General features: G+C 41.0%; 1 protein-coding gene across 2 annotated transcripts; it reads right to left on the reverse strand.

The window, feature by feature from the left end:
* Positions 1 to 5,895: 5,895 nt before the first annotated feature.
* Positions 5,896 to 13,224, reverse strand: LOC143359614 (uncharacterized). 2 transcript variants are annotated; one of them, XM_076797673.1, is made up of 6 exons: positions 12,999 to 13,224; positions 9,694 to 10,250; positions 8,591 to 8,726; positions 8,324 to 8,502; positions 7,802 to 7,945; positions 5,896 to 6,976 (listed from the first exon to the last, which is right to left on the reverse strand). In XM_076797673.1, the coding sequence occupies exons 1-6, from the start codon at positions 13,177 to 13,179 to the stop codon at positions 6,515 to 6,517; spliced, it is 1,659 nt and encodes a 552-aa protein (XP_076653788.1). In that variant the 5' UTR covers positions 13,180 to 13,224; the 3' UTR covers positions 5,896 to 6,514. The 2 variants fall into 2 exon arrangements, with proteins under 2 accessions (XP_076653788.1, XP_076653778.1); XM_076797663.1 differs by having other exon boundaries at positions 5,896 to 6,979.
* Positions 13,225 to 13,480: the final 256 nt, after the last annotated feature.

Consider the following 13,480-nt stretch of genomic DNA (forward strand, 5'->3'; position numbering starts at 1 on the left):
ACAGAGAACGAACGCATTGTCCAACGTAAATTGATCAAATATCTAGTTCCGCCGGTTTTTCCACGATCCAGAAGCGAAAACAGCCGATGGTCGATCGTACAATTACAAAAGGTTTCTACGCGTGTATCGTTAAAGTGTGTTGCGCGGTTTCTATCACAACTCGTCATCGACCGACGCGTTTACAATTATAATCGTTCTTTCTATAATCTACATCGTTCAATTTCTCTCTCGCCCTCCTCCTCCCCCCCACCATTTTTGTTTTAAAACAAATCACAGCATTATACATCATTTCATGTTTCCCGGACGTACGCTCGTCCAATAGAAGATAAACGAAGGTGCGCACACCAGTCCAAGGTGTCGCCTACGGACAATAATAATTATAAACTTCAACGTTTCACTCTTCTCAAATCGAACAGCGTTCGTAGCTGTCTGCTCGACAGAACGTTACGTCATGGCGAACAGCATAATGCTCCTCGGGATCCTCGTGATTCATCGCATAATTAACGCGGTCCGCATCGGGCAGACAATCAAAAAATTTTCGCTCCCATCAATATTCATAAACCTGTCGCATTTTCGAACGTTGTCGGCCGCGGACAATTTTAATCACATTTTTCGTATTCATGAATGCGGATTCTCATGGGAATATGTATTTTCGAATATCACTCTGTGTCATTACTGTGGACAATTCCAAAATATATTCTTAATGTTCATTGTTAAATTTTCCAGCCACAATTCCCTAGTTGACGAAAGAAATTCTTCCAGATTTCAAATAATTTACACAAATAGAAATTTCAATAAAGATTCACACAAGTTTGCTGATCAATATTCCCAGCTAATAGTTATAATAATTATATTCTTTCTGTCTTGGCTTTCACGAAATACAAAAGTGAAACTTTGCATTAAGATCCACACGATTAATTATTATTGAACTGTTCGCTATGCAGACTCCCATGGACTCGTTCGGATCAATTTGCAAATATCATAATGATTTCGCCAGTTAAAAAATTTCTTTTGGCACAAATACATACGGACTAACGAGAACGTTTTTTCCCGACATTTTAGAAATTTGTAAACGCTGTAAATGCACAAAGATGCACAAGTTCGCTTGTCATTTTTGAGAGAAAACATTGATTGGTAATTTTCTTCAAAATTTTGCGCGATGGAGGATCGAGGAGCACCGTGCGATCCAGCATGGATCCTCGCCTCCGATCCGGAGCGATCTCAGCGAACAGAACGAGGGAAGAAGGATGTCCTTGGAACGCGACAATACGTGTTACGTTTGCGCGACGGTGAACGTGAAATAAAAGCTTCGCTTTTGATTTGGTCCCATGATAGGTACAGGGTTAGCCGGCATGAATTCTGTTCAAGTCGATGATGTACCGATCGATCGATCAACGTGGCTCGCGAACGCCGACACGGGGATTCAGAACTCGATCATAAAAGTATACGGTGTAATATACATCCAAAAAGTTCATTCGTTTGCTCATCTCGATTCCGAACGGTAGCTGGGACTTTTAAAAAATGTCTTCTATCAAATCGATCGCGCGGGATTCGGTCAATGCGAACCGGGTTTTGCCGAGTCTTTTCCGAACTGTTGAAAGCTCGGGAAAAAGTTCAGGAGTTTCGAGCAGCTTTTTAAAAAACCCTCGAGTACCGTAAATTGAACGTGCCGTCGAATAGAATGGAACGGAAGCCTCCAAACTTCCTCAACTTCCATGACACTAGAACTACCAAACGGGGGTCAAAAGCGTTCCAAATTTTTCGCAATTACCACGAGCAAAGTTCGTTTGTAAAATCTCCACAATTTATTCATTTGTTTCGCCGACGTATTGCGTTAATCGCCGTGTTTTCTCCTTTTCGTTTTGAAAGCAGTAAGAAGAAATGTTTTGCACACAGTATGACGTTAAAGGATTGCAGAGTTTTTCATAACAAAAAGGGACAATACTTAGGCGTAGTTTATACAGTTTAGCTTAATATTATAAAAGTTGCTTTTAGGCCTTGAAGCATGCTTTTCTGGCCAAGCCAATGGACGCAAACAATAAGAAATGTGTTATATACAAATGCATGAAATTAAAGACTCTGGGAAAAGAAGAAATTATTTATACAAAAATTGAAGAGTAATTTTCTTGACTGTTTGGTAAATCTAGTGTTAAGGAACACAGAGTGGGTCGTTCGGTTGTACGATATAGTACCGCGAGTTGATAAATCCCTTGCCTTAATATCAAGTTCAGTCCGTAATGAAATGATTGCATTAAAGAAATTATTGATATTAAATATGCTATAAAGTGTTCAACAATAGTTACACATTCAAATAAACGTATCAATTTGTCTTTCGTACAATTAATATGTTTTGGAAGATTAAAAGTATTTATAGAAGATATTAAAAGAAACATTCTAACGTGAGAAATTTCACTTAATTCAATAAATAATTATTTTATCTTCTATTTGTCGAAGCCCTTGACAAAAGAAACATAATTTCATGTCACCTCGATTCTCCCGAAATTTTGTAGAAACGTGGTTTTTTTCATTGCATCGATTAAAAACGTTTGTTAGCCCCGACGAGATGACAATGTTTAAAAGAATAGAAAGGCAGGGGGTTGATCGAAGTGTTTAAAACATCGTCTATAAGTAATCTCGAAAAGGTCCCGAATTTTCTATTAAGTCCGACAATGAATACACGATAAAACGGGTTATATAAAAAATTCAGTTAGCTAGCCTTATCGTCTACGATCTCAAAACTCGGAAATTCGTCGATCATCATGGTCGCTTGGTGCGCGTTGATAATATTGTATATTAAGATCGCGATAGGAGAGATAAAATCGATCCTTGCTTAGGCGAGCGAGTTCTGAATACAAAGTACCGTGTAATCCCTTCGAATAGGGTTGTTTCCCCGAAAACCGGAAGGGTGTTTATTTCGGCCCCTCGACTTCCTGCGTGCGGAATGTTTCTTTATTTCACTTTTATTTATACGTTTCTCCGCGCGGCAATACGTGTCGCCTATAATTCTACTAAATAATTTATGTACTTCGTCGCGCGATTTTTCGTTCCTCCATTAATATAAGTACAATATATATATACTTCTTTAAATATATATATATATATATATAATTTTATATATTTTCATAACCTATCGTCCGTACACTAGCATCGTGTATCGTCGACGATACCTATCAACTTGATGGAAGGTGTCGACCGAGTCTTTTCAGCGACACATTTTGATTATACTTTTCAGCTGGCCCGAGCAAACCGGCTTAAAAATTCATTAAAATTATATTACTAGATTATTCAAAGTTAATAGTCCTCAAGTAGAACAATTGGAGTACAGCAGAAACCAGAGGATCTTGGAATTCTCAAGGTTGTTTCCGTTCTCCAAGTTCTCTACACTCCGGAGTCCTCAAAATTAGAAAATTCTGCAGAGACCTCAAACGTTTACAAATTCTTACAATTTTAAGATTTTACAGATCTTCATTTCATAATTTTACAGCTCCAAAAAATTTGGATTCTAGAACTCCCTAGTCTGAATCCTGGAACCTCACATTTTCAGGACTCCAGGCACTGAAGATTCTATCATTTTATCTTCCTAAGCTTCTCACAATCATATTGCGAATTTCTTAGACATCAGAAACCTAGAATTCTGATGACGTTAAAATTAAAAAATTCTGCGGAGATCTCAAACATTTACAAATTCTTACAATCTTAAGATTTTAGAGATCCTCATTTCATAATTTTAAAGGTCCATAAAATTCGAATTCTAGGACTCCCTAGTCTGAATCCTGGAACCTCATGTTTTCAGGACTCTAGGCACCCAAGATTCTACCATTTTATCTTCCTAAGCTTCTCATAATCATGTGGCGAATTTCTTAGACATCAGAATCCTAGAATTCTGATGACGTTAAAATTAGAAAATTCTGCGAAGATCTCAAACATTTACAAATTCTTACAATCTTAAGATTTTACAGATCTTCATTTCATAATTTTACAGCTTCAAAAAATTCGAATTCTACAACTCCCTAGTCTGAATCCTGGAACCTCACATTTCCAGGACTCTAGGCACCCAAGATTCTATCATTTTAGCTTCCCTAAGCTTCTCACAATCATGTTGCGAAGACACTAGGAAATTCTTTGGAGATCTCAAACGTTTACAGATTTTCACAATTTGAAATGCATCAAGTTGAGAAGTCTGAGTTCAAAGACTCCGGAATTTTAGAATCTCGAGGACCCACAATTCTAGAAAATTGTCATCGAATTTCGACTAAGACTGGATCATTGACGTCCGTCGTGATCGTTGCGGGCTACGGGTTGCTCGGTCAGCTTCTGACGTACGAGACGCTCGAGTATCGTGCTGTTTTTGATTTTTCTGTGTTTCACACGACCGCGAATTTTGAGTCTCCGCGATCGCTGGGAAGGCACAATCTCGGCGAGCAAAATTCGCCGATACGTTTCGTACGCCATTTGCGATATCTCCGAAGCCTGACGCTTCTGTACAAGTCGAAGAAAATGTCCAACGTTCTCACAATCGGCAACGAAACAATTAATAAATCGTCCGCAATAGCGATTTAATCGCTCGTAAACTCGATTTACAAACAATTTCGTTTTCGAACCATAGCGGACGCGGCTCAAGATGGCGTCTTCAGCCTGTACGAAGCGTCGTCGACGTCGAAGATAGTAATTTAATCCTAAATGAAAGTGGACGCTATTGCGCGTCCCCAATGAATCGCTAATCCCTTTCGCGGGCCATTTGAACTTTCTAAAAGGAAGATAATCCCACGAACTCACTCGTAATTATAATTATAGTCAGCGCTTCACCTATCAGAGGGTAGATAATATTCTTCTAAAAACTGATCATGAATAGACCGGAAAATCTCACGTGAAATCAAATTTGGATTCATCGTATGACCCAGAATCTACATAGACATCTATTTATTAATAATCTCAATGAGTTGAGGATGTTGGTTGTCCAAAAATGCTTCTCGCATGTTTTAATGTTTACAGGCAAATTCTGCTGCATTAAATTAATAAGATATTATCGTTGTCTATTCTATTCGACAACGCTCTGCCATTTTGCAGTGTCTTTATTTTGTTCTAACATTTATTCTTGGAAATAATACCGTCGAACAGAAAAACAAAGACCTTTTGTCCGAGTATACTGTCTACACATTTTCATCACGAATGTACAAAATCCGTAGTCTGATCATGAGCAACACAATCTACTGAATGTTTCTTCAAGGAGTTATTGTTGAAAATCATTGAGGTGCTCTCTGATGCAGCAATTATCCAATATTTTCAACTCATTGAGATTGTCAAGAAGCCTATTGATAGACTCCCGATAGGCAAAGCAATAAGTTGAAGAGCTCGACTCTCCTCAAAGAATCGAAAATTCGTGCAGAACGTCCAGTCGGCAGCGACATACAAAATGGACCCGCTTCCCGCAGTGTCTCGCATAATTTCACGGTCTCAACATAATTGGCCGAATTCTGTGCCCTCGAGTAGGTTCTCTACTTCGACCGTCCCTCTCTCTCTCTCTCTCTCTCTCTGTCGTTCGCTTTGCTTAAACTCTAACAGGAGAAACGAACTATTGTATAGTTGAATCAATTGATCGTGTGTCGATGCGCAAACACGTTTGATTGTTTTACAATAAAGTATATCGGAACGACTGTCTTGTAAATGTACAGTAAAGAATGTTTACAATGGTTTCTCACACCGTCGACCATACGCTACTACTCCCGACCGATGTGTAGCATACTCTTTACACACTTGGACGCAACGTTATAGTTGTTTAAAGCTGTTTCATAGACCAGCGTTTCCCGATACGAGCTGACGTCTGATCAAACAGAGTAACAAAGAGCACTCGAAGAAAATGGACTACTCAAAAGTTCTAACAGTTCTATGCAAGTGGCTCAACAAATATTAACAAATATAACATCCTAAATACCAGAACCATTTGCTCCATCGACTATTCTTAATTTTTCACTCACGCTCAGCTACCCTTGGCTAGGGATGCAGATACTTTCAGAGTTCAAAATAATCATTACACTTCAAATGAGCAAATTAGCCACCTGATCCTGCATATTACATTCTGAACGACAGAACCATTTGCTTCATCGACTACTCTTAATGTTTTACAAACGCTCAGCTATCCCTGGCTAGGGGTGCAGATACTTTCAGAGTTCAAAATAATAAATACACTTCAAATGAGCAAATTAGCTACCTGATCCTGCATATTACATTCTGAACAAAAGAACCACTTGCTCCATCGACTACTTTTAATTTGTCACCCAATCTCAGCTACCCCTGGCTAGGGGTGCAGATGGTTTCAGAGTTCAAAGTAACAAATACACTCCAAATGAGCAAATTAGCTACCTGATCCTGCATATTACATTCTGAACGAAAGAACCATTTGCTCCATCGTCTACTCTTTATTGTTCAGCCAAGTTCGCCAACTCCCTCGGCTAAGGGTTAGGTGAAAGAGCCGGTTCGGGAAACGCTGTAGCCCACGAAAGGGTTAAAGATCCGCTTAAATTTCGCTACCTATAGCGCCTACGTGAGGACTATGCCAACGAGGGGCGGTTGGCTGTCCGCAGTACATGCCAATGGACGTCGGAGCGACGAGCTCGTTGCTCGACTCGTCGAAGTCCGCCTCCTCGTGCTCGTCGCCGTTGAAGCTCCTCACCGTGGTGGTTGCGGTTGCGGTGACCGCGGCTGCGGCTTCGTGGCTCGCCGATCCGGCACCGTTGTTCACGTCCGAAATACGCTCGGTACTTACTTCGGGCCCCTCGGTGTCCGGCACCTCCACGTTCCCGCCGTTCTCGCCGCCCACCATGTTCACGAAGAACTCGGACCTTGAAAATCGGCCGATCTCCGTCGAGCCGAACGCCTGGTGGAAACCGGGCAACGGCTGTTTGCTCACCGCTTTTTTCTTTGGTTCGAAACGATCCACCGAGCGACGCGGCTCCTTCTCGCGCGGCACGCTCGATTCCTGCTGTTGATGCGAATTCGTTTTAGAAATTGATATTCTAGAGCATGGTCGGTCCAACGAGACGAGATAGAATCTATTACAGCAGGTAGACACATAGGACGGATAAGGCCGACTTGCAGGTTCAAGGTCTTGCGAATAGACTACGGGTCTCTATGCAAAATAAAAATTGTCTAACGGGGGACGATCCCGAAGTGACATCTCCAGATCTTATGGAAACTGTGAGAGGACGAAATTCTTGAAAAAATATTAGACATATTTTTTGGGAAAACAACCATCAAGGTTTAGTTGAAGATACAAGGTTCAATGTGTAGAAAACTATCAGAGTTAGTATTTTTTAATAAGGAGTCTAGTTGCGTGACCTGATTTTTGTTAAATTTCCCAGTCAAATGTTGATCCATTTTCTTGGATATTCGTGTGCGAGAAGTGCACATCGAAATGCAAAATAGAATAGAATTTTGATTTTTGAATTTCGACGAGTTTATAATTTGAATAATGCTTTTTTCATGAAGAATGGTTCCCTCTACTAAAAAACAATAGTTCGCTGTTCTCCGTGTGCCAGGTGAATGGGGCCGTTTTATTTTCCTTCTTTCAAGATACCGAATGATTCTAAACGCAATTGTGGTACCCTCCTTTAGATAGCATTAGCCTGCGACAGTGAACATTCCTGGTCTAATAAATACCTAAATGAAAGTTGATAAAATGAGTTACATGTACATGCAAAATAAATAAAATTTGATAGGTACACAGTGGGGTGAGTCAACGTTCCCGACGATTTTCTCAGAGCTCTTTCGTAGACGAAGGTAACCAAGCCAATGGAAGTCTTACCGTGGTCGGTGCTAAGTTCTCCATAGAAATTCCATTGTTGATGGTGTTTGGCTCCCATCTAGGTCCCTCGTCGTCCCGTCGAGTTCTCGGATTGGCTGTAGGGTCCACCATGGAGTCCACCGACGATTCTAGTAGTCTTGGCATCTACAATTCGTTCGCAAGAGCATTAAAATTCACAATACTCCTATTAACATTGTTTCATGCGTGCAGGAGAGAGCAGTCGAATTTGGACACAGTTCACAACGTTATACAATTTTCTATTTCAATTGACCTTGAGTGACCTTTACATTATAGGTCATTCGTTTTGAAATGCCTTCAAATAATAGACTTCATATAATAGAAATAGTGACACCAGACTGGGCCTCCTGTTTTGTCTGATATATGCTTTTCTATCAACAATAGCAAGTGAAATAGTCGAGTGACCTGTTACGAATACGTGTAAGTATATTTCTTTTGCAAGATGCAATTGTGGGCCGGTCCAAATTCGACTAATCTCCATTATGAGTGAAAAAGGGAGGAGACCTGATGCTCAGGGGATGAGTACGACGCTCGCATGCTCTCCACGTCGATTTTATTCGGCGCGTACGGCATCCGCGCCGATTCCTCGGTGAATCCGCAATGTCTACCGGTCAGACGGTCCCGCAGCAAAACGGTGTGTCGTGGTCCACGAACTCCTATGCTTCGAGGCATGGTCGGTACATCTGAAAGCGGAATAATCCAAATATAATTTCATTCAGATTTATAATAATTTATTTTTCGAATATTTTGGAATGTTTCTGCAATGCTTACGCGGCAATACGCCGTGGCAAAATTGGCCCCATGGTCCGTGTCCGTGCGAACTCGGACTCTGCACGTTCGGATGAAGAATCCCGCTCATCTGAGAAGGGTGCGACGACCTCGGATGCTGATGAGAACCTCCGCCGTTCTAGAATGCACCAAACCCAGCCATAAATCGATATCTTCGCGAAAAGAACTAAAATAGACGCACGTTTCAACCCTTCAGTGAGCATAGGAGAGTTTCCATCGCGTATACGTCACATTCTTAAACATACAGTCAACATACAGACATTGTTTAATCCTTTCAATCCTTTTACTGTACCGAACTTCGCCCACTGACTTTATCATAAATTGCTTAAACCCGTAGTCTAATAATTTTGCAGAAACTAACTTCATTGCCACACGAGGTTTAACATCATTGTATCAGGTTGCCCCAGAAGTTCGTTTCTAAATTATAAATCTAACTTCAAAGTAGTTTTTCAGAAATCAAATAGCAGGGTCAAGTAACGGGGCGATTCAGAAGTAACAAAATATTGAGGAACAAAACTGGGAAATCTTGTCGCGCATAGAAACTGTTTTCCAAACATCACTTTATAAACGCGAAAGAGCGAATTGAAAGGCATTTATCAAACCTCCACGGGCATACTTATTTTTCGCGCCTTCTAAACAATCTGAAAAATTCTACGACAATATCTCAATACTTTAATTCTTAAATTCTTAAGTTAACGATTAAATTCAGAAAATTAAGGGTCTTCCCACTTTTCGCTTCGAAAGGATTCGAAAGTGAAGTTTTCGCTCAGACATAAATGACCCAGTGTGCCCAAATTGTCTTAAGTCACGGTATGATGATTTTTGGTCTCAGTGGCGTGATTCGTGGGTCAAGGTTTAGCCCCTTACGACTGATTTTACAATAGCTGTACATTAACTACGCCACAATAGAATTTTATTTCAAAGGTTTAAAGGAAATTAATAACATTCGTATTTGTTAGACCCTGTTCAGAATCTTCGTCCGGAGTACGACTCGATATTGCAGGGCAAGGGGTTAAGCTTGCAAATTGTGAGATGAATTTTTGGGGACAACCTAGTACAGTTTCCAGAATCATTTCCATCATTACTTGATAGGGATGCCACTTCTGGCCGTCGGTGAATTCACCGTATTCTTGCATATTCTCCTGTCGCCGTAGTTCTCTCTCTCGATTGACGTCAGCAAAGTCAACGGAGTATCCCGCGGCGGGGAAGCTGGGGCCACAGTCGGGGCCACCGGGGCCACCAGGGGCCACGCTGGTCTGCGCGCTCCTGATCGCAGGGTCCTTGCACTTGTCGAGCGCGGTTGCACGCTGGTGCATCCCGGCGGCGTGCACCTGCAGTCTGTCGATCGGCTCGCCGTACCAATCGGCCATTCTTGGCGAATGGATCGGCTTCGGTCGCGGAGCCGATTGGAACCAGGGCTCGGCAACACGATCCGATTCCACCGGCGGGTTGATCGGCAGACCGGGAGCTGACACGCAGCCGAACCGGTGCTGGTGATCGAGGAAACCGGCGGATCCAACCGGTCCCGTCATCACGCCCGCTCGAGCGATCGCGCTCTGCAGGATCGATCGCCTCGACAGCTCGCGACTCTGCTCACGCATCGCCTTTCGCAGCCTGGCCTCCTTCGGATTGTACACGTAATCTGCACAGGTAAACATTTCGCAAATTAGTATCGCGAATTATCTTTGCTTTCCGTTGCCCGAAATGCCATTGTTTTATTGTTTCGCGTCGCCCCGTATCGCTTTATGATTTTATTGCTTCGTGGTTTGTTTGAAACCGTGTCCCCCTTGTTGTCTCTTTTGTGTTTTTCTTCGGTGTCAGGCTGAGAACCCAGTGTCTCTCCTAACGCTTTTTATGCAAAAGAAAAATTACATAGACATTAATTTCTATTTTAATCATTTTGGTAAGTCGAAAATAATAGAGCAGTGTTTCCGAAGGCTTCACGTATTTTCACTTGTTTGTAACAAAAATTAAAATTAAAACAAAAATTGAAATATATTTTTGACAAAATACTGTTGCACCAGTTGTGCATAAAAATCCGCAGAATTTTGTGACCAAAATTGAAAATCACTATCGTAGTTTTTTGCAGATTGTCCTCTGCAGATCTTCAGTTTGCTTCTTTGTACACAACCTCGGTGACGACTTTATTAATTATTTTTCTTGTTCTCTATTGATTATTGTTCTCTAAGAATGATTACACCAATTGATCATGCATGAACAAATTTAAATGAATTATTCATCATTCAAATAGAACATCCTTTATAATATGAATAATTCTATGAAATAAATTGTTAATATTAGGACAATAATCGTGGATTGCCATTCGAAAAAAATGGAACATTCTATGCACATTGTTAGTTCTCCAATGTTTTTCTTATTAAGCGCTGCAACACAAAATTGGAAGCGCAATGTGAAATTGTTGAGGAATGAATTTTGGAGAGCACAACGGAGAAAATTCGATTGATGATGGCACAGATACCGAATCGTTAACGAGTTGCGCACAATATTGTTTAAATTTGTTCTGTTTTTATCGCGATTACGAGGGACTGTGTAAGTAAGTAGATAAGAAGCGCGAAACGCGATCCTTGAGACTTTAACACTGACTCTGCATGTAATTCTGCTAATTGTTTCTCTGTACGAGAATGAAATGATATTTACTAGAAAAAAGTTCATCGAGTTAATAGGGGTTAAGTGAGAAATCACTCTTCAAAGAATGCTAATGTCACTAAAGAATAGTAACAACAAAAATTCTTCGGTTAAACAATACTTCCGTTATCGTACAACGAATCGCGTGCAATGATTGATAATAAACTGTCCATAATATTAGAATAATCAATAATAATGAAAGGGAGAAGGGTCGAATAGCTACAAAAATGATTTGCATCCCAATAAATCGACAATGATTCAACCTCATAATTTCCTATTTTTACGACCACAGTCGTTTTCAGTCATCAAAAATTTTTCGATACGTCATTAATATGAAAATCGTTACCAGAAGAGGATTTTATAGCAGCCAAACCATAATCTTCACCGCCGCGTCAAAACTGTACCCATGAAAACTGATTATACCGACAGTTAAAAATCATTTTCTATTTAACGCCCATAAATTCCACTCGGGAGCGACACTCGCGGTGTATATAGTGCTATAGTGGCATCGCAGAAGTAGCAATAATCGTTACTATTACAACAAACTTAAAGATTTCCGAAGTAAAGAAGAAGCATCAATCGGGAAAACTTTCGTAAAGCTAGATGCAGTCCCGGTTAGGCTCGTGTGCTGACCTACGCGCATGCGCAAAAGATCACTCACCCCTCGAGCATGCAACCCCTAAACCACTTATGGTTAATCGAATAGCATACATTCGGAAATATTTACTGTCGTCCTCTCGAAACCGTCGAGACCCATGTACACAAAATTAAAAATATAATTGTTCCAAAACAGAACGTTCACTATTTTGATTGTGTCACTTATATATTTTGTGCCTAAAATATAAATTATTCTGTGATCATCTAAGAATAGAAAAAGAATTTTATTACTCGTCCGCAAAAATATTAAAGAAGTTTGAAAAAGAAATTGAAAATGGTTACCCAGTTATTGACATAGGTGCTAACAAAATAGATTTGCAAAAGAAGAGACACATACGGATCATATTAGCAAAATGAACAATTTTTATATTAATTCCTTCTATTCTTGTCAGATTTAAAAATGTTTCAAAAAAGATATACATCCCGGCCTCCACTTTTGGGACTACTTTCAGGACTATCTTAGGACTCTTTTCAATATCCTGGAAATGAACAGCACCGTCAAGAACAAGTTTGGAAAAATTGGTACACAAAACAGTGAATAGTCCCACACGATTAAATAGTTCGAAATAGACTGCGGATTTTATACGTTTATGACAAAAAAGGGAATGAAAGATTGAACACTTTGAACGCCCAACTGGAAACCCCAAAAATTCCATAAAATCAGAGTAAGTTATTGAATTAAAATAAAAATGGCAAAAAATGAAATGTATGATACTGAGTAATCCTCCAACTTTCTTGCATGTTACAGATCCTGATCAAGTTTAGTACAATGAACATATCAACGTAAAAATTCATTTTAGAACCTGCACAAATAATTCCGTCACCCACAAATGGGTGACGCGGCGACGAACGTGTTAAAGATACTGTTGTATTATTTCTGACTCTTTAAAACGATTAGAAAAACAGACGTACAGCTCCGGTGCCGTAGATTTAGCATAAAAATCCGCAGTCCAAAATGGTCGGAGGGTGAAAAGGGCGGTAAAAATCGCAAATGATCCTGACAACGTTTGCAAGTGCTCGAAGCGGCAGGGAAAAATCGTTAGGGGGGGATGTACGGAATCTAAAAAGAAGATCTTCGACGATCTACCTGCAGAATAGCCAGGCGGCACGGGTCCGTTGTAGCGCGGGTTGTTGTCGATCGCAGCGGCGATCGGCGCCGGTTCGTAACCGGCGTAGCCGGGGTTCGGGTTATCGTAGCAAAAGTAGTGTTGCTGCTGATAAAAGTGGCCCCCGGCGGCGTACGCCTCGACGTAGTTGCAGCAGTCCATCTCTGCGAGAAAAGCAGCGGGGTCCTTATCGGTGGAAACCGGTGCGCCGAGCCGCTTCTGCGCTCTGCTTATCAGCTCGGTTGGTTTCGCGGGTAAATATCGGGCGCGGGAGTTCTGGGATGCGAGGCTCGAACAAACTCGGCCGAAATGAAATCTTCTTCTCCCTCGGGATTGTTCCTTTCCGGAAGAAATCGGCCCCGGGAAGAGCAAGAACGATCGTTCCCACGGCGGTGTCTCTGGAACGGCTCGATATCCGTTTGTCTGTCGATCGTCGGACGATTATGGCTCAACGGGTGCATGG

Source organism: Halictus rubicundus, chromosome 1 (assembly GCF_050948215.1).
Source record: "Halictus rubicundus isolate RS-2024b chromosome 1, iyHalRubi1_principal, whole genome shotgun sequence".
In the NCBI taxonomy this organism is placed as follows: domain Eukaryota; kingdom Metazoa; phylum Arthropoda; class Insecta; order Hymenoptera; family Halictidae; genus Halictus; species Halictus rubicundus.